The 18,734-nt window shown below is 51.4% G+C and overlaps 2 protein-coding genes across 2 annotated transcripts in view; both read left to right on the top strand.

Moving 5' to 3' along the window:
• The window catches only part of LOC115352079 (mucin-6), a 32,024-nt gene extending 31,967 nt beyond the window's left edge, over positions 1-57 (top strand). The window contains exon 29 of the mRNA XM_041129340.1: positions 38-57. Within this exon, the coding sequence (XP_040985274.1) occupies positions 38-57 (20 nt within the window). The remainder of the gene's footprint in view (positions 1-37) is intronic.
• Positions 58-720: 663 nt separating this feature from the next.
• Positions 721-14,323, top strand: LOC121233862 (mucin-5AC-like). The gene is made up of 11 exons (XM_041129339.1): positions 721-907; positions 3,016-3,063; positions 3,512-3,943; positions 4,926-5,366; positions 6,349-6,789; positions 7,772-8,212; positions 9,195-9,635; positions 10,618-11,058; positions 12,041-12,481; positions 13,464-13,904; positions 14,274-14,323. Exons 1-11 carry the CDS (start codon positions 721-723, stop codon positions 14,321-14,323), a joined length of 3,804 nt encoding a protein of 1,267 aa, XP_040985273.1.
• Positions 14,324-18,734: the final 4,411 nt, after the last annotated feature.

The raw sequence follows: 18,734 nt of genomic DNA, 5'->3' as shown, positions 1-18,734 counted from the left end.
ATGACTCCTCAGCATAAATTACTTTCTGATTCTGTAGCTCGTGGTGACTCACAATAACACGTAGCTTCCCACCAACACGCATTTCAACTAATAAGCCATCCTGGACCCAGGCTATTAGGGAAAGCAGACTTAAAAAGAGGTCCAACAGGAGTCAAAGCACAACTTCAAAGGCTGCTGTTGTGACAGATGATATGTGCACTGGGACAAGGAAAGTCCTATAGTATGATGTTATTTAGCTTTGTAATACAAATTACAGAAAGCTGAAACTGTGGCTGATTTGGAACATAAGAATAGCCAATGAAATTGTCATTTGGGCAAAGCCCATACAGACTTTAGCCAATAAGTGACAACAAAGCTAACTTCTTAGAAAAATTATATAAAAAAATAATCTAATATAGGAAAAATACAGAAAATGAGAACAAAGAAAGATATGAGACAATAGAAAACAAATACAAGTAGAGAAAGATTTGGCAAGCTTATGAGAACATGAATACAAACAATTACACAGAAAATATTCAAAAGATCAAGGGTGTAAACTGGGTCTCTGGAATATGGGTAGCTTGTTCATAATTTATCTATTTTTAATTATTCAATGTCTTGATTATTCACATTATATTATTTACTTTTACTCCGAAAGAACATACAACATCAATTTTTACTACGCCAAATATGACTACAACCATCACTACCCCTTCCATAAGTACCTCAACAAAAAGAACCATGACCACTAAACCAAAGCCTACACCTGCTGCCTCATCAGCTGCTGCTTCAACAGAGACGGAACAAGTGAGGTTCACCACACCACCCTTCAAGACCACTATCAAAAAGGAAATGACAACCACCTCAATACCTACTGAAACCACATCTCAGATCACAACTTTCAGCAAGCCTAAACTAACAACAGTAGGTAAATATCACTTTTTCATACCTGCCAGGTGAAGCCATCACTCACAAGACACATATCAATGCATTCCTTATAAAAAAAACCCCTAGCATTCTTACTAGTTGTCTTAACATTGCAAATAGATAGGAAAGGACATGGATAACTGAAGAAGTGTGACAAAAATGGAAATTTATGTGTCTTATCAATGGAGCAAGCATCTGACAACCAAATATCATCTTAAATGTAACATCTCTCTTCAAGACCATACTCTATACTTCCTCCAAATTTAGGCAAAATCTCTATACTTCAAAGCAAGTTCTTGAAAACTCACAGATGGCAGAATATGTGTTCCCCCTAGCCATTGTAACAAATTCTTCCAAAAATAAATATTAAAAAAAGGAAATTACACTTGGGGATGTCAGGTACTCCATATGCCAACAAGGACAGTCTCCTCTGAGGCTGTATGACAACATGAATTGCTAGGTTAGCAACTGACACCAGATGCTGGGACAGTGTGCAGGGAGAAGTCTACTGTAGTGGGAGGGCAGGTGTACACTCTCTCCCAATCCATGCGTCTCCCACAAAGTACTGTTGGGGTGTACACATCTGGGTCTTCTTGTGCCAGCAATTACAGCTTCCTCTAAGGAAGTATCACAACCCACTTCAGCTAGGAACCTTACCAGCTCCCAACCATTACTAATGTCCATTCTTCCTTACTTTACAGAGAGTGAGGGAACCCAGGCAACCACTCTGCACCACCAAGTCCCAGTAGGTGAGTAAGAGGGAGCTGAGAGATGCCCTTGGCCTAAGATACTGCTTTACTTACCCCAGTTTTCCTAGATGATGTTCTTGCCCAGTCTGGAATGCCTTGGAGGGGAGACACACATCCAGAGAGGTTGTTCTTCCCTCAGGAGCTCCAGGAAGAGGCAGGGGGTGCTGAATTGTCAGAGGGCATCCTTCAGGCCCAGTTCTTGCCCCATATTTTTTTGCAGGGGGAGGCATTGTCCTGTTTCTCCCTCTTGCCCAGTAAGACTCAGTGGAGTCTGGTCCTGCCTTTCTTACCCCCACCCATACCCTGGCACTTCTGCCTGGGAATTGCCCACCTCCTTTGCCTTCCCCTCGTGCCCTGCCACCCTCAATCAACCTGTGCTTTTCTCTCTGTAGTTGTCACCCACAGAAGACCAACGAAGCAACACCTTGTGCAGCATCTCACCACACAGAAAACCACTGCTGCTACATCTGTCAGAGGCACCATTGTCCCAAGAGAGGCCAGCCCTGCCAGCAGCCCAGAAGTCCCACTGACAAGGATGTCTCCAAACCCCAGGTCTTCACCTGCCACCTCAGCCTTATCTGCTTCTTCCCCCTCCTCAACTGTGTTGTCGACACAGTTGAGACCATCACATCCTGGTAAGGCTCCCTCCTGCCCTTCCTGCTGCTCTGACTGCTCCTTCCAGCTCCCACCATTCTCTCCTAAACAGCACATCCCACACAGGCTTCAGTTTGGTATTCATTCTCAATTCCCACTGCTCTTGCCATGGGACACCTAGGACCCAGGCAGGTCCTGGGACTGGCCCGCACATGACCCTGACTGCATCCTCCTCCCTTGCCACTTCAGGGGTTTGGGTCTGGGGCACAGGCCTTTATCAGGGTACAGAAATCCATGAGTTCCTGCCCTACAACTAGCAATCAGAGACAAGCTAACACACACTCCCTCCCCTTACAATGGTGCCCTGAGAATGCACAGTGCGGGGAACAGAAGGTAGTGAAACTGGAAACTCATCTCCATGTTACACCTCAGGGCAGTTTTAGGTGAGAGACAGAACACAAGGCATGCTCTCCATCCAATGGATGCCCAGGCCCCAGCACACCCATGACAAGTGTGGGTCAAAAAATGCCACCTCCTTGGCCAATGCTGACCCTGGGTGCAAAAAAGTCACCAGTGGAAAGTGGGCAAGAAAGTGTACACACAAATCCAGGCTAAAGTGCTCCCACTCAGACCTATTGGGCTCCACATGCCTGAGCTACCTTGATGTTGAACTGGACAGCCTCCTTTGAGGAGATGCCACAACATGCTTTCCCCAGAATCCTTCCCAAGACTCAACCATTCTTTTCTCTCGTCCCTTTCTTTGTAGCAAGGGAGCCAACCAGAGCTAAGACTCCAACTAGTAAAGTAGTAACAGGTGAGTGCTCTGGTCAGGAGAGAGCTAAGAGTCATCCATGGCCAATGCCTATCCCTTCAATAGCCACGGACCTCCCATGGATCCTTTCCAGAACAGTCTGCACCAGGCAAAGTGTAGACTACCTATCAACCAGTGGAATCGCACACGAAAGTAGAGATACCTCTTCCCTTCTCAAGAGCTCCAGGAGGAAGGAGGCAGAGAGAAATTACTAAAGGACATGCTTCAAAACGGTCACCAGCCTGCAATTCTCAGAAGCAGCAGGAAAGGATGGAACATATTTGGAGTCATGGGCCCATTGATTAACTTTTAAAACAACCAAAAGTAGTACACCGATCCTGCCTTGCTTACATATATCCTAGCAGAAAAATTCTACCCCAGAACAGCCCACATCATTCAGGTTTCCATCTTGCCCATCGCCAACAACTGATTTGTCCTTTCCCCCTGGCAGCCTTCACCCACAAGAAGACAACCGTGCCACACATCGTGCCACCTCTGACCACGCAGAAGACCACCGCCGCCAGCAGCACCGCCAAGACCTCTGTCTCCAGAGAGGCGATTTCTGCTAGCACCGCAGAAGTCCCTCTGACAAGGACGTCTCCAAGTCCCAGCTCGCCGTCTGCCCACAGCAGCCCTCTCAGCACCCGGCTGCCATCTGCCGCCACTTCCACCGTCTCCTCCACGTTGGCGCCAACCACCAGCCCCAAGCCTACGCCTACGACCCTAAGGCCCAAGCCCTCTTCCCCGACGACGACGGCTCCAACAGAGTCGCCCGCACCGGAGTCCTCCACACCCTCCACAGCCAAAACCAGCGCCCTGCCGTCGCCTGCTGCTTCTCCCTCCTCAACTGTGTCCTCAACACGGCTGAGCTCCTCACAGTCTTGTAAGGCTTCCTCCTACCCTTTCTGCTTCTTCTGTCTGTTCTTCCCAGCTCTTACTCTTGTTCATTCCTTCTTTCCTTCCTTCCTTCCATCCCTCCTTCCTTCCAACAACTATATGGTGCTTCCAGATTTGTTTTGGTACTTCGCCCTCCCTTCCTGCTGCCTTTGCCCAGTCTGGTACCTGCTGCAGCCCTGGGCCCGTGTACTGATTCTGGTGGGGATGGAGCTCATTTTGGTTCTAGCAGGTTGTCTAGTGCTGTGTTTTAGATGTGCGTCCAAGCTAGTGCTGATAGTGCACAAGCGCTTTAGCTATTGCTGTGGAGTGCTAGCACAGCATCCAAGGCTCCTCTGTTTTTTGTTCTGCCTGATAGGGAGTGGGCAACGGGTGGGCAGGAGATGGTCAGGGACACAGCCAGATTAGCTGACCCAAAGGGTCAAGGAGATGCTCCACATATCGCAGAACGTCATGCTGAGTAGTGAAATGGGGGGGAGGGGGCGTGTGTGGAGTTTTTCCCCCAGTAGCCGTTGCTCAGAGACTAGCTGGGCATTGGCCACTGGTGGGAGGGGCAAAGTGATTGCCTTTGCATCTTACGGATGGTTTGGCCTTTGCTTTTCCACTAGTTTCTTCACTTCTGAAAACCCTCCGTATCTGGACACGTGTGGGTTTTTTTGCTTTTACATTTCTGATTCTCTCCCCGTTCCCACTGAGGGGCAGTGAGTGAGTGGCTGGCTGGGTGCTTAGCATCCAGCCAGGGTCAATCCACTGCTGACTGGCACACACACTGGCCCCAAGTGGGTCTCAGCAGGATGGAGAGGCTTAGGGAAGAAGCCAAAAGCCCAATCCTCTCTCTTGCTCAGCAAGACTCAGGGCGATACGGGGCTGCTTTTCTTGCCCGAGGCCCTAGCCCAGGGTTTCTTCCCGTCTCCTTCACCCTACCCTCTTGGCTTGCCACCCTCAGTCAGCCTGTGCTTTCCTCCCAGCAGCCGTCACCCGCGAGAAGACAACCGTGCCACACATCGTGCCACCTCTGACCACGCAGAAGACCACCGCCGCCACCTCCGCCAGCAGCACCGCCAAGACCTCTGTCTCCAGAGAGGCGATTTCTGCTAGCACCGCAGAAGTCCCTCTGACAAGGACGTCTCCAAGTCCCAGCTCGCCGTCTGCCCACAGCAGCCCTCTCAGCACCCGGCTGCCATCTGCCGCCACTTCCACCGTCTCCTCCACGTTGGCGCCAACCACCAGCCCCAAGCCTACGCCTACGACCCTAAGGCCCAAGCCCTCTTCCCCGACGACGACGGCTCCAACAGAGTCGCCCGCACCGGAGTCCTCCACACCCTCCACAGCCAAAACCAGCGCCCTGCCGTCGCCTGCTGCTTCTCCCTCCTCAACTGTGTCCTCAACACGGCTGAGCTCCTCACAGTCTTGTAAGGCTTCCTCCTACCCTTTCTGCTTCTTCTGTCTGTTCTTCCCAGCTCTTACTCTTGTTCATTCCTTCTTTCCTTCCTTCCTTCCATCCCTCCTTCCTTCCAACAACTATATGGTGCTTCCAGATTTGTTTTGGTACTTCGCCCTCCCTTCCTGCTGCCTTTGCCCAGTCTGGTACCTGCTGCAGCCCTGGGCCCGTGTACTGATTCTGGTGGGGATGGAGCTCATTTTGGTTCTAGCAGGTTGTCTAGTGCTGTGTTTTAGATGTGCGTCCAAGCTAGTGCTGATAGTGCACAAGCGCTTTAGCTATTGCTGTGGAGTGCTAGCACAGCATCCAAGGCTCCTCTGTTTTTTGTTCTGCCTGATAGGGAGTGGGCAACGGGTGGGCAGGAGATGGTCAGGGACACAGCCAGATTAGCTGACCCAAAGGGTCAAGGAGATGCTCCACATATCGCAGAACGTCATGCTGAGTAGTGAAATGGGGGGGAGGGGGCGTGTGTGGAGTTTTTCCCCCAGTAGCCGTTGCTCAGAGACTAGCTGGGCATTGGCCACTGGTGGGAGGGGCAAAGTGATTGCCTTTGCATCTTACGGATGGTTTGGCCTTTGCTTTTCCACTAGTTTCTTCACTTCTGAAAACCCTCCGTATCTGGACACGTGTGGGTTTTTTTGCTTTTACATTTCTGATTCTCTCCCCGTTCCCACTGAGGGGCAGTGAGTGAGTGGCTGGCTGGGTGCTTAGCATCCAGCCAGGGTCAATCCACTGCTGACTGGCACACACACTGGCCCCAAGTGGGTCTCAGCAGGATGGAGAGGCTTAGGGAAGAAGCCAAAAGCCCAATCCTCTCTCTTGCTCAGCAAGACTCAGGGCGATACGGGGCTGCTTTTCTTGCCCGAGGCCCTAGCCCAGGGTTTCTTCCCGTCTCCTTCACCCTACCCTCTTGGCTTGCCACCCTCAGTCAGCCTGTGCTTTCCTCCCAGCAGCCGTCACCCGCGAGAAGACAACCGTGCCACACATCGTGCCACCTCTGACCACGCAGAAGACCACCGCCGCCACCTCCGCCAGCAGCACCGCCAAGACCTCTGTCTCCAGAGAGGCGATTTCTGCTAGCACCGCAGAAGTCCCTCTGACAAGGACGTCTCCAAGTCCCAGCTCGCCGTCTGCCCACAGCAGCCCTCTCAGCACCCGGCTGCCATCTGCCGCCACTTCCACCGTCTCCTCCACGTTGGCGCCAACCACCAGCCCCAAGCCTACGCCTACGACCCTAAGGCCCAAGCCCTCTTCCCCGACGACGACGGCTCCAACAGAGTCGCCCGCACCGGAGTCCTCCACACCCTCCACAGCCAAAACCAGCGCCCTGCCGTCGCCTGCTGCTTCTCCCTCCTCAACTGTGTCCTCAACACGGCTGAGCTCCTCACAGTCTTGTAAGGCTTCCTCCTACCCTTTCTGCTTCTTCTGTCTGTTCTTCCCAGCTCTTACTCTTGTTCATTCCTTCTTTCCTTCCTTCCTTCCATCCCTCCTTCCTTCCAACAACTATATGGTGCTTCCAGATTTGTTTTGGTACTTCGCCCTCCCTTCCTGCTGCCTTTGCCCAGTCTGGTACCTGCTGCAGCCCTGGGCCCGTGTACTGATTCTGGTGGGGATGGAGCTCATTTTGGTTCTAGCAGGTTGTCTAGTGCTGTGTTTTAGATGTGCGTCCAAGCTAGTGCTGATAGTGCACAAGCGCTTTAGCTATTGCTGTGGAGTGCTAGCACAGCATCCAAGGCTCCTCTGTTTTTTGTTCTGCCTGATAGGGAGTGGGCAACGGGTGGGCAGGAGATGGTCAGGGACACAGCCAGATTAGCTGACCCAAAGGGTCAAGGAGATGCTCCACATATCGCAGAACGTCATGCTGAGTAGTGAAATGGGGGGGAGGGGGCGTGTGTGGAGTTTTTCCCCCAGTAGCCGTTGCTCAGAGACTAGCTGGGCATTGGCCACTGGTGGGAGGGGCAAAGTGATTGCCTTTGCATCTTACGGATGGTTTGGCCTTTGCTTTTCCACTAGTTTCTTCACTTCTGAAAACCCTCCGTATCTGGACACGTGTGGGTTTTTTTGCTTTTACATTTCTGATTCTCTCCCCGTTCCCACTGAGGGGCAGTGAGTGAGTGGCTGGCTGGGTGCTTAGCATCCAGCCAGGGTCAATCCACTGCTGACTGGCACACACACTGGCCCCAAGTGGGTCTCAGCAGGATGGAGAGGCTTAGGGAAGAAGCCAAAAGCCCAATCCTCTCTCTTGCTCAGCAAGACTCAGGGCGATACGGGGCTGCTTTTCTTGCCCGAGGCCCTAGCCCAGGGTTTCTTCCCGTCTCCTTCACCCTACCCTCTTGGCTTGCCACCCTCAGTCAGCCTGTGCTTTCCTCCCAGCAGCCGTCACCCGCGAGAAGACAACCGTGCCACACATCGTGCCACCTCTGACCACGCAGAAGACCACCGCCGCCACCTCCGCCAGCAGCACCGCCAAGACCTCTGTCTCCAGAGAGGCGATTTCTGCTAGCACCGCAGAAGTCCCTCTGACAAGGACGTCTCCAAGTCCCAGCTCGCCGTCTGCCCACAGCAGCCCTCTCAGCACCCGGCTGCCATCTGCCGCCACTTCCACCGTCTCCTCCACGTTGGCGCCAACCACCAGCCCCAAGCCTACGCCTACGACCCTAAGGCCCAAGCCCTCTTCCCCGACGACGACGGCTCCAACAGAGTCGCCCGCACCGGAGTCCTCCACACCCTCCACAGCCAAAACCAGCGCCCTGCCGTCGCCTGCTGCTTCTCCCTCCTCAACTGTGTCCTCAACACGGCTGAGCTCCTCACAGTCTTGTAAGGCTTCCTCCTACCCTTTCTGCTTCTTCTGTCTGTTCTTCCCAGCTCTTACTCTTGTTCATTCCTTCTTTCCTTCCTTCCTTCCATCCCTCCTTCCTTCCAACAACTATATGGTGCTTCCAGATTTGTTTTGGTACTTCGCCCTCCCTTCCTGCTGCCTTTGCCCAGTCTGGTACCTGCTGCAGCCCTGGGCCCGTGTACTGATTCTGGTGGGGATGGAGCTCATTTTGGTTCTAGCAGGTTGTCTAGTGCTGTGTTTTAGATGTGCGTCCAAGCTAGTGCTGATAGTGCACAAGCGCTTTAGCTATTGCTGTGGAGTGCTAGCACAGCATCCAAGGCTCCTCTGTTTTTTGTTCTGCCTGATAGGGAGTGGGCAACGGGTGGGCAGGAGATGGTCAGGGACACAGCCAGATTAGCTGACCCAAAGGGTCAAGGAGATGCTCCACATATCGCAGAACGTCATGCTGAGTAGTGAAATGGGGGGGAGGGGGCGTGTGTGGAGTTTTTCCCCCAGTAGCCGTTGCTCAGAGACTAGCTGGGCATTGGCCACTGGTGGGAGGGGCAAAGTGATTGCCTTTGCATCTTACGGATGGTTTGGCCTTTGCTTTTCCACTAGTTTCTTCACTTCTGAAAACCCTCCGTATCTGGACACGTGTGGGTTTTTTTGCTTTTACATTTCTGATTCTCTCCCCGTTCCCACTGAGGGGCAGTGAGTGAGTGGCTGGCTGGGTGCTTAGCATCCAGCCAGGGTCAATCCACTGCTGACTGGCACACACACTGGCCCCAAGTGGGTCTCAGCAGGATGGAGAGGCTTAGGGAAGAAGCCAAAAGCCCAATCCTCTCTCTTGCTCAGCAAGACTCAGGGCGATACGGGGCTGCTTTTCTTGCCCGAGGCCCTAGCCCAGGGTTTCTTCCCGTCTCCTTCACCCTACCCTCTTGGCTTGCCACCCTCAGTCAGCCTGTGCTTTCCTCCCAGCAGCCGTCACCCGCGAGAAGACAACCGTGCCACACATCGTGCCACCTCTGACCACGCAGAAGACCACCGCCGCCACCTCCGCCAGCAGCACCGCCAAGACCTCTGTCTCCAGAGAGGCGATTTCTGCTAGCACCGCAGAAGTCCCTCTGACAAGGACGTCTCCAAGTCCCAGCTCGCCGTCTGCCCACAGCAGCCCTCTCAGCACCCGGCTGCCATCTGCCGCCACTTCCACCGTCTCCTCCACGTTGGCGCCAACCACCAGCCCCAAGCCTACGCCTACGACCCTAAGGCCCAAGCCCTCTTCCCCGACGACGACGGCTCCAACAGAGTCGCCCGCACCGGAGTCCTCCACACCCTCCACAGCCAAAACCAGCGCCCTGCCGTCGCCTGCTGCTTCTCCCTCCTCAACTGTGTCCTCAACACGGCTGAGCTCCTCACAGTCTTGTAAGGCTTCCTCCTACCCTTTCTGCTTCTTCTGTCTGTTCTTCCCAGCTCTTACTCTTGTTCATTCCTTCTTTCCTTCCTTCCTTCCATCCCTCCTTCCTTCCAACAACTATATGGTGCTTCCAGATTTGTTTTGGTACTTCGCCCTCCCTTCCTGCTGCCTTTGCCCAGTCTGGTACCTGCTGCAGCCCTGGGCCCGTGTACTGATTCTGGTGGGGATGGAGCTCATTTTGGTTCTAGCAGGTTGTCTAGTGCTGTGTTTTAGATGTGCGTCCAAGCTAGTGCTGATAGTGCACAAGCGCTTTAGCTATTGCTGTGGAGTGCTAGCACAGCATCCAAGGCTCCTCTGTTTTTTGTTCTGCCTGATAGGGAGTGGGCAACGGGTGGGCAGGAGATGGTCAGGGACACAGCCAGATTAGCTGACCCAAAGGGTCAAGGAGATGCTCCACATATCGCAGAACGTCATGCTGAGTAGTGAAATGGGGGGGAGGGGGCGTGTGTGGAGTTTTTCCCCCAGTAGCCGTTGCTCAGAGACTAGCTGGGCATTGGCCACTGGTGGGAGGGGCAAAGTGATTGCCTTTGCATCTTACGGATGGTTTGGCCTTTGCTTTTCCGCTAGTTTCTTCACTTCTGAAAACCCTCCGTATCTGGACACGTGTGGGTTTTTTTGCTTTTACATTTCTGATTCTCTCCCCGTTCCCACTGAGGGGCAGTGAGTGAGTGGCTGGCTGGGTGCTTAGCATCCAGCCAGGGTCAATCCACTGCTGACTGGCACACACACTGGCCCCAAGTGGGTCTCAGCAGGATGGAGAGGCTTAGGGAAGAAGCCAAAAGCCCAATCCTCTCTCTTGCTCAGCAAGACTCAGGGCGATACGGGGCTGCTTTTCTTGCCCGAGGCCCTAGCCCAGGGTTTCTTCCCGTCTCCTTCACCCTACCCTCTTGGCTTGCCACCCTCAGTCAGCCTGTGCTTTCCTCCCAGCAGCCGTCACCCGCGAGAAGACAACCGTGCCACACATCGTGCCACCTCTGACCACGCAGAAGACCACCGCCGCCACCTCCGCCAGCAGCACCGCCAAGACCTCTGTCTCCAGAGAGGCGATTTCTGCTAGCACCGCAGAAGTCCCTCTGACAAGGACGTCTCCAAGTCCCAGCTCGCCGTCTGCCCACAGCAGCCCTCTCAGCACCCGGCTGCCATCTGCCGCCACTTCCACCGTCTCCTCCACGTTGGCGCCAACCACCAGCCCCAAGCCTACGCCTACGACCCTAAGGCCCAAGCCCTCTTCCCCGACGACGACGGCTCCAACAGAGTCGCCCGCACCGGAGTCCTCCACACCCTCCACAGCCAAAACCAGCGCCCTGCCGTCGCCTGCTGCTTCTCCCTCCTCAACTGTGTCCTCAACACGGCTGAGCTCCTCACAGTCTTGTAAGGCTTCCTCCTACCCTTTCTGCTTCTTCTGTCTGTTCTTCCCAGCTCTTACTCTTGTTCATTCCTTCTTTCCTTCCTTCCTTCCATCCCTCCTTCCTTCCAACAACTATATGGTGCTTCCAGATTTGTTTTGGTACTTCGCCCTCCCTTCCTGCTGCCTTTGCCCAGTCTGGTACCTGCTGCAGCCCTGGGCCCGTGTACTGATTCTGGTGGGGATGGAGCTCATTTTGGTTCTAGCAGGTTGTCTAGTGCTGTGTTTTAGATGTGCGTCCAAGCTAGTGCTGATAGTGCACAAGCGCTTTAGCTATTGCTGTGGAGTGCTAGCACAGCATCCAAGGCTCCTCTGTTTTTTGTTCTGCCTGATAGGGAGTGGGCAACGGGTGGGCAGGAGATGGTCAGGGACACAGCCAGATTAGCTGACCCAAAGGGTCAAGGAGATGCTCCACATATCGCAGAACGTCATGCTGAGTAGTGAAATGGGGGGGAGGGGGCGTGTGTGGAGTTTTTCCCCCAGTAGCCGTTGCTCAGAGACTAGCTGGGCATTGGCCACTGGTGGGAGGGGCAAAGTGATTGCCTTTGCATCTTACGGATGGTTTGGCCTTTGCTTTTCCACTAGTTTCTTCACTTCTGAAAACCCTCCGTATCTGGACACGTGTGGGTTTTTTTGCTTTTACATTTCTGATTCTCTCCCCGTTCCCACTGAGGGGCAGTGAGTGAGTGGCTGGCTGGGTGCTTAGCATCCAGCCAGGGTCAATCCACTGCTGACTGGCACACACACTGGCCCCAAGTGGGTCTCAGCAGGATGGAGAGGCTTAGGGAAGAAGCCAAAAGCCCAATCCTCTCTCTTGCTCAGCAAGACTCAGGGCGATACGGGGCTGCTTTTCTTGCCCGAGGCCCTAGCCCAGGGTTTCTTCCCGTCTCCTTCACCCTACCCTCTTGGCTTGCCACCCTCAGTCAGCCTGTGCTTTCCTCCCAGCAGCCGTCACCCGCGAGAAGACAACCGTGCCACACATCGTGCCACCTCTGACCACGCAGAAGACCACCGCCGCCACCTCCGCCAGCAGCACCGCCAAGACCTCTGTCTCCAGAGAGGCGATTTCTGCTAGCACCGCAGAAGTCCCTCTGACAAGGACGTCTCCAAGTCCCAGCTCGCCGTCTGCCCACAGCAGCCCTCTCAGCACCCGGCTGCCATCTGCCGCCACTTCCACCGTCTCCTCCACGTTGGCGCCAACCACCAGCCCCAAGCCTACGCCTACGACCCTAAGGCCCAAGCCCTCTTCCCCGACGACGACGGCTCCAACAGAGTCGCCCGCACCGGAGTCCTCCACACCCTCCACAGCCAAAACCAGCGCCCTGCCGTCGCCTGCTGCTTCTCCCTCCTCAACTGTGTCCTCAACACGGCTGAGCTCCTCACAGTCTTGTAAGGCTTCCTCCTACCCTTTCTGCTTCTTCTGTCTGTTCTTCCCAGCTCTTACTCTTGTTCATTCCTTCTTTCCTTCCTTCCTTCCATCCCTCCTTCCTTCCAACAACTATATGGTGCTTCCAGATTTGTTTTGGTACTTCGCCCTCCCTTCCTGCTGCCTTTGCCCAGTCTGGTACCTGCTGCAGCCCTGGGCCCGTGTACTGATTCTGGTGGGGATGGAGCTCATTTTGGTTCTAGCAGGTTGTCTAGTGCTGTGTTTTAGATGTGCGTCCAAGCTAGTGCTGATAGTGCACAAGCGCTTTAGCTATTGCTGTGGAGTGCTAGCACAGCATCCAAGGCTCCTCTGTTTTTTGTTCTGCCTGATAGGGAGTGGGCAACGGGTGGGCAGGAGATGGTCAGGGACACAGCCAGATTAGCTGACCCAAAGGGTCAAGGAGATGCTCCACATATCGCAGAACGTCATGCTGAGTAGTGAAATGGGGGGGAGGGGGCGTGTGTGGAGTTTTTCCCCCAGTAGCCGTTGCTCAGAGACTAGCTGGGCATTGGCCACTGGTGGGAGGGGCAAAGTGATTGCCTTTGCATCTTACGGATGGTTTGGCCTTTGCTTTTCCACTAGTTTCTTCACTTCTGAAAACCCTCCGTATCTGGACACGTGTGGGTTTTTTTGCTTTTACATTTCTGATTCTCTCCCCGTTCCCACTGAGGGGCAGTGAGTGAGTGGCTGGCTGGGTGCTTAGCATCCAGCCAGGGTCAATCCACTGCTGACTGGCACACACACTGGCCCCAAGTGGGTCTCAGCAGGATGGAGAGGCTTAGGGAAGAAGCCAAAAGCCCAATCCTCTCTCTTGCTCAGCAAGACTCAGGGCGATACGGGGCTGCTTTTCTTGCCCGAGGCCCTAGCCCAGGGTTTCTTCCCGTCTCCTTCACCCTACCCTCTTGGCTTGCCACCCTCAGTCAGCCTGTGCTTTCCTCCCAGCAGCCGTCACCCGCGAGAAGACAACCGTGCCACACATCGTGCCACCTCTGACCACGCAGAAGACCACCGCCGCCACCTCCGCCAGCAGCACCGCCAAGACCTCTGTCTCCAGAGAGGCGATTTCTGCTAGCACCGCAGAAGTCCCTCTGACAAGGACGTCTCCAAGTCCCAGCTCGCCGTCTGCCCACAGCAGCCCTCTCAGCACCCGGCTGCCATCTGCCGCCACTTCCACCGTCTCCTCCACGTTGGCGCCAACCACCAGCCCCAAGCCTACGCCTACGACCCTAAGGCCCAAGCCCTCTTCCCCGACGACGACGGCTCCAACAGAGTCGCCCGCACCGGAGTCCTCCACACCCTCCACAGCCAAAACCAGCGCCCTGCCGTCGCCTGCTGCTTCTCCCTCCTCAACTGTGTCCTCAACACGGCTGAGCTCCTCACAGTCTTGTAAGGCTTCCTCCTACCCTTTCTGCTTCTTCTGTCTGTTCTTCCCAGCTCTTACTCTTGTTCATTCCTTCTTTCCTTCCTTCCTTCCATCCCTCCTTCCTTCCAACAACTATATGGTGCTTCCAGATTTGTTTTGGTACTTCGCCCTCCCTTCCTGCTGCCTTTGCCCAGTCTGGTACCTGCTGCAGCCCTGGGCCCGTGTACTGATTCTGGTGGGGATGGAGCTCATTTTGGTTCTAGCAGGTTGTCTAGTGCTGTGTTTTAGATGTGCGTCCAAGCTAGTGCTGATAGTGCACAAGCGCTTTAGCTATTGCTGTGGAGTGCTAGCACAGCATCCAAGGCTCCTCTGTTTTTTGTTCTGCCTGATAGGGAGTGGGCAACGGGTGGGCAGGAGATGGTCAGGGACACAGCCAGATTAGCTGACCCAAAGGGTCAAGGAGATGCTCCACATATCGCAGAACGTCATGCTGAGTAGTGAAATGGGGGGGAGGGGGCGTGTGTGGAGTTTTTCCCCCAGTAGCCATTGCTCAGAGACTAGCTGGGCATTGGCCACTGGTGGGAGGGGCAAAGTGATTGCCTTTGCATCTTACGGATGGTTTGGCCTTTGCTTTTCCACTAGTTTCTTCACTTCTGAAAACCCTCCGTATCTGGACACGTGTGGGTTTTTTTGCTTTTACATTTCTGATTCTCTCCCCGTTCCCACTGAGGGGCAGTGAGTGAGTGGCTGGCTGGGTGCTTAGCATCCAGCCAGGGTCAATCCACTGCTGACTGGCACACACACTGGCCCCAAGTGGGTCTCAGCAGGATGGAGAGGCTTAGGGAAGAAGCCAAAAGCCCAATCCTCTCTCTTGCTCAGCAAGACTCAGGGCGATACGGGGCTGCTTTTCTTGCCCGAGGCCCTAGCCCAGGGTTTCTTCCCGTCTCCTTCACCCTACCCTCTTGGCTTGCCACCCTCAGTCAGCCTGTGCTTTCCTCCCAGCAGCCGTCACCCGCGAGAAGACAACCGTGCCACACATCGTGCCACCTCTGACCACGCAGAAGACCACCGCCGCCACCTCCGCCAGCAGCACCGCCAAGACCTCTGTCTCCAGAGAGGCGATTTCTGCTAGCACCGCAGAAGTCCCTCTGACAAGGACGTCTCCAAGTCCCAGCTCGCCGTCTGCCCACAGCAGCCCTCTCAGCACCCGGCTGCCATCTGCCGCCACTTCCACCGTCTCCTCCACGTTGGCGCCAACCACCAGCCCCAAGCCTACACCCCACACTACTTCCACATTTAGGTCTGCTAAGACTATTACATATTTTCCTTCTCAAAACACCACATTATCTCCACCTGGCAAAACATCTTCATTAGTAGTTCCTACCAGTATCTCTGCCAAGTCCACTCCAGTTTTGATCCCAACTGTTTTATCTACAACAATTACTTTTGCTCCCAATGTTATTACTACTGCTTCTACAGAGTCAGTTGAAAGGACTTCTTTGCGAACGACAACATTAACCACTACCCGTACTACATCATCTCCTTTCATCTCTAGACTTTCAACATCCTTGTCTTCTGTTGTACCATTAACAGTGCCCCCAGGTAAAGTACATCCATGTCATTTCCTATATCATGTTTTTGTTTTTAGCATATCTTTCCTTTCATGAGTGTATGAATTCTTACATTACATATTCTTTGACTACAATACCATTAGTATGCATTGGTGCCATCTTTTCTTTTTGTCCTTTCTGCAGTTATTTTTTGTAGAATAATTGTCCAAAGTCTTTGATTTTGTAATAGGTTCCCTGATATATACTGATGTAAACATTAAAAAGTGTAAGTTAAGGAGGCTGAGAGGATGTGGACCAGGAAATTCACAGAATCGTTTGGTTTTTTATCTTAAAATCCCAGTTAAGCAGTGTAAGAAAGATGCCTTTTATTTGGACAGGCTATCTCTTGACTTACCCTACAGTCCTCCTGTTAGCTCTTATATCCTCCTTCTGCACACTTGAGCATTTTTTGGTATCTCTTCTGCAGGATAGTTTTCTCAGATTTCAAGGTACAGTGATGTTTTTTGGCTGCTGTGCATAATTAAAACCTAATACGTTTTAACTGAAGGAATACCACATTCTATAATTTCTGCACCATTTCAAGTAAAGGGAGGCACACACAAAGCAACATCCTCTCTGCTGGTTTTAAATGGAACTGTCCTACTTTAGGATCTACAGTATAGGAGTCAGGAACACTCGTGTGGCTGAACAGCAGATATCTATAAATTTTTAACGGTAATCTCTGTAGGTAGCAGAGGCCTAGTTTTATAGTCCTATTTAGAAACAGTGATAGGTTTAGATACAGGTTTTATTCAACAGTTCCTAGGATATGGATTAACCCTTCTAAGAATAAACAAGAATGACATATGCACTGTTCAATCTGTGAATGGAAGGTAGATTTCCTATGTGGTTCTTTTTTGTATGTTGTTTGTTTTAACCAGTATTTGAGGACCCACAGAAGTCTTAACGTCTCAATTTCAGCTACTTAGTTTCTCCTTTGTTGAACCCTCCCAAAAGAGAATGCAATCTGGAAAGTGTACTTTTACCATATCATACTGCCTTCTTTCCTATTGTCTTCTCCACTGTCATATACCACTTTCACTGTTTGTTCTCCTTTTCTGTGTCTTTAACTCCTAAAGAAGGTACAAGCTCACCTGCAACGAGTTACAGCCTCCGCTTGCCTTGTCTTTTTCAAGAATTAGGAGGGATGTGTGGCATCATAATAGGCCTGCCCTTTTTGTACTCTGCTTAATAATGATTATAAGTATTTGCATCTTTTTATGTTTGAAGCACCTGTTCAAAATTTTTCCAGATGTATATGCTATTTCCTTAGTTGTTGTGAGTCTTCACACAGTCCTCCATTCCACTGTTACAATCAGATCAGCTGAACCAGAAACTTATCTCTAACAGCGACAAAAAATGAACAAAGAGGAACACCATGCTCAAGTCATCCAAGATATCACCTACTGAGTCTTACCGCAGAAAACTGATTTACACAAAGGGTCCTAAATAGTCAACTAAGGAAACTGTATTTGTGGTTAACTACTATTCTCAAACGGTGATGTAAAAATTGATATATAACAGCAGGTACAGTCACCTGTAGCAGAACCTTTCATCTCTGTTTTCACCGTTAACCTTGGCCGCGGTGCACAGCTTGTACAGGTCAGTCAGCTCAGCCACAAGGCATGGCAGAATTATCTACCTGCAGAGCAAGCGACTGAATGCAGTCTGTCCTTCCTCCCACCATTTTACAAGTAATGCAGTACCAAAGAGGCTGGTTTCAGGGTTTTTTTTTTTAGCAGAAAGGAGGCTCAAATTGACTGTGTGAGCATCAGGAAATGACAGTTTGTCTTAAGGAGATGGGATTCTTTCTATTGCCCCACTCCCTTGGACCCTGCTTTCACTGACTGCATCCTCATAATTTTCACCTCACAGAAGAGGAATGGAAGTAGGAACTCTCATAAGCAGGATTTTTCCCCAGTATAATTATGTTTTTTGGTGCCTGCTTTAGATTTTGTTCACATTCTTTCTCTAAGAGAAGTGCTTCTGAACAGTATCTTCCCAACCATACCATTACTGGGTTTGTTCCTTGCAGTTAACAGGCAGTACCTCCCACTATTTATTTCATGAGTTCAGAAAGTTGCTAACAAGTTCTTCTCCTTTCTTTGCACATTTTTCAGCCCTAAACTGAACCATTCTGGTACCTTTCAGTTCAGAAAGATAAGTTAAATACTGGTCTAGCTCTTCATTTATGAGATACAGGTATAGTACCTTAGTCTAGCATCCAGTTATTAGTTGCCTTCTTTCCAAGGACAAATCCCCAAATTCCTTCTACAGTATTAACTGAATCTTCCCTGAAACAATATTCAGGTTTCATCCATAACCTTTTTTTCAAGCAGGGAACCTGAATGGGCTCAGAAGAGCATTGTACAGGAGCAGCACGAGAGGTGCATGAATTGCCTTCACAGTATTCAACTTCTTTGTTCTCCTTAATATAAATTTCGAACACAATCTTTAAACTCATTGGAAAACCTGTGTTTGCAGTCAGCTTTTTGCTTCACAAAGTGCTTAGTGTCTTGCTGCAAGTCAGGAGAAAATGCAAGATCTATACATATAATCATTACCTGGTATGGAGCATTATGCATTCCATCTAGTAAGGAAAGACTGACTGTGGGCAGGCATTTAAGTTATAGGCAGCCAGAAGTTCACAAATAAATAAATCCTTAAAAATGATTAAATTAAGCTTTTTTCAAATAAGTAAAATCCATTACAAAGTCTTGTAACTAGAAATAATTCCACCAGAATTAGCCAGCTGGTTGTTTTGTTTGCATCTTTGTGTTCTTAGAAGTGGATTAGAGTTTTTTCCTACTGGACTGAATTTGCGCTATATTCTTAACAGGAGTATTTTGCTCATTTGCAATTCCAGCGACTTGCATTTTTTTTTAGTTGTCCTCCAGGGTAACTCTCTCATGCACCTTCAGTGCCTAGTTTAAAACCATCTCTTGCTGTGTTACTCACTTGTGACTTGTTAATTGTCTCATGTAATAGGAATGGTTTTCCATGAAACCCAAGTATGGAGGCTTTTGGCATCCAGCAAAGGTCACTCGAGAAGACAAAGATAAATTTCTGCTATAATATTTTCTTTTTACATTTGACAGAGCATTGTAGAGAACTCAAATATGAAGAAAAAATAACTTACAAAGGCTGTTCTACAAATGTCACTTTAAGCCGATGTGAAGGATCATGTCCATCTTCAACAAAGTAAGGATAGTTGAGAGATTGTGTAGTACTAAAACTGTTTCT

The sequence above is a fragment of the Aquila chrysaetos genome, chromosome 16 (assembly GCF_900496995.4).
Source record: "Aquila chrysaetos chrysaetos chromosome 16, bAquChr1.4, whole genome shotgun sequence".
Lineage (NCBI taxonomy): Eukaryota > Metazoa > Chordata > Aves > Accipitriformes > Accipitridae > Aquila > Aquila chrysaetos.
Note: the sequence above shows the minus strand (reverse complement) of the source record. Positions and strands in the feature narration are given on the sequence as shown.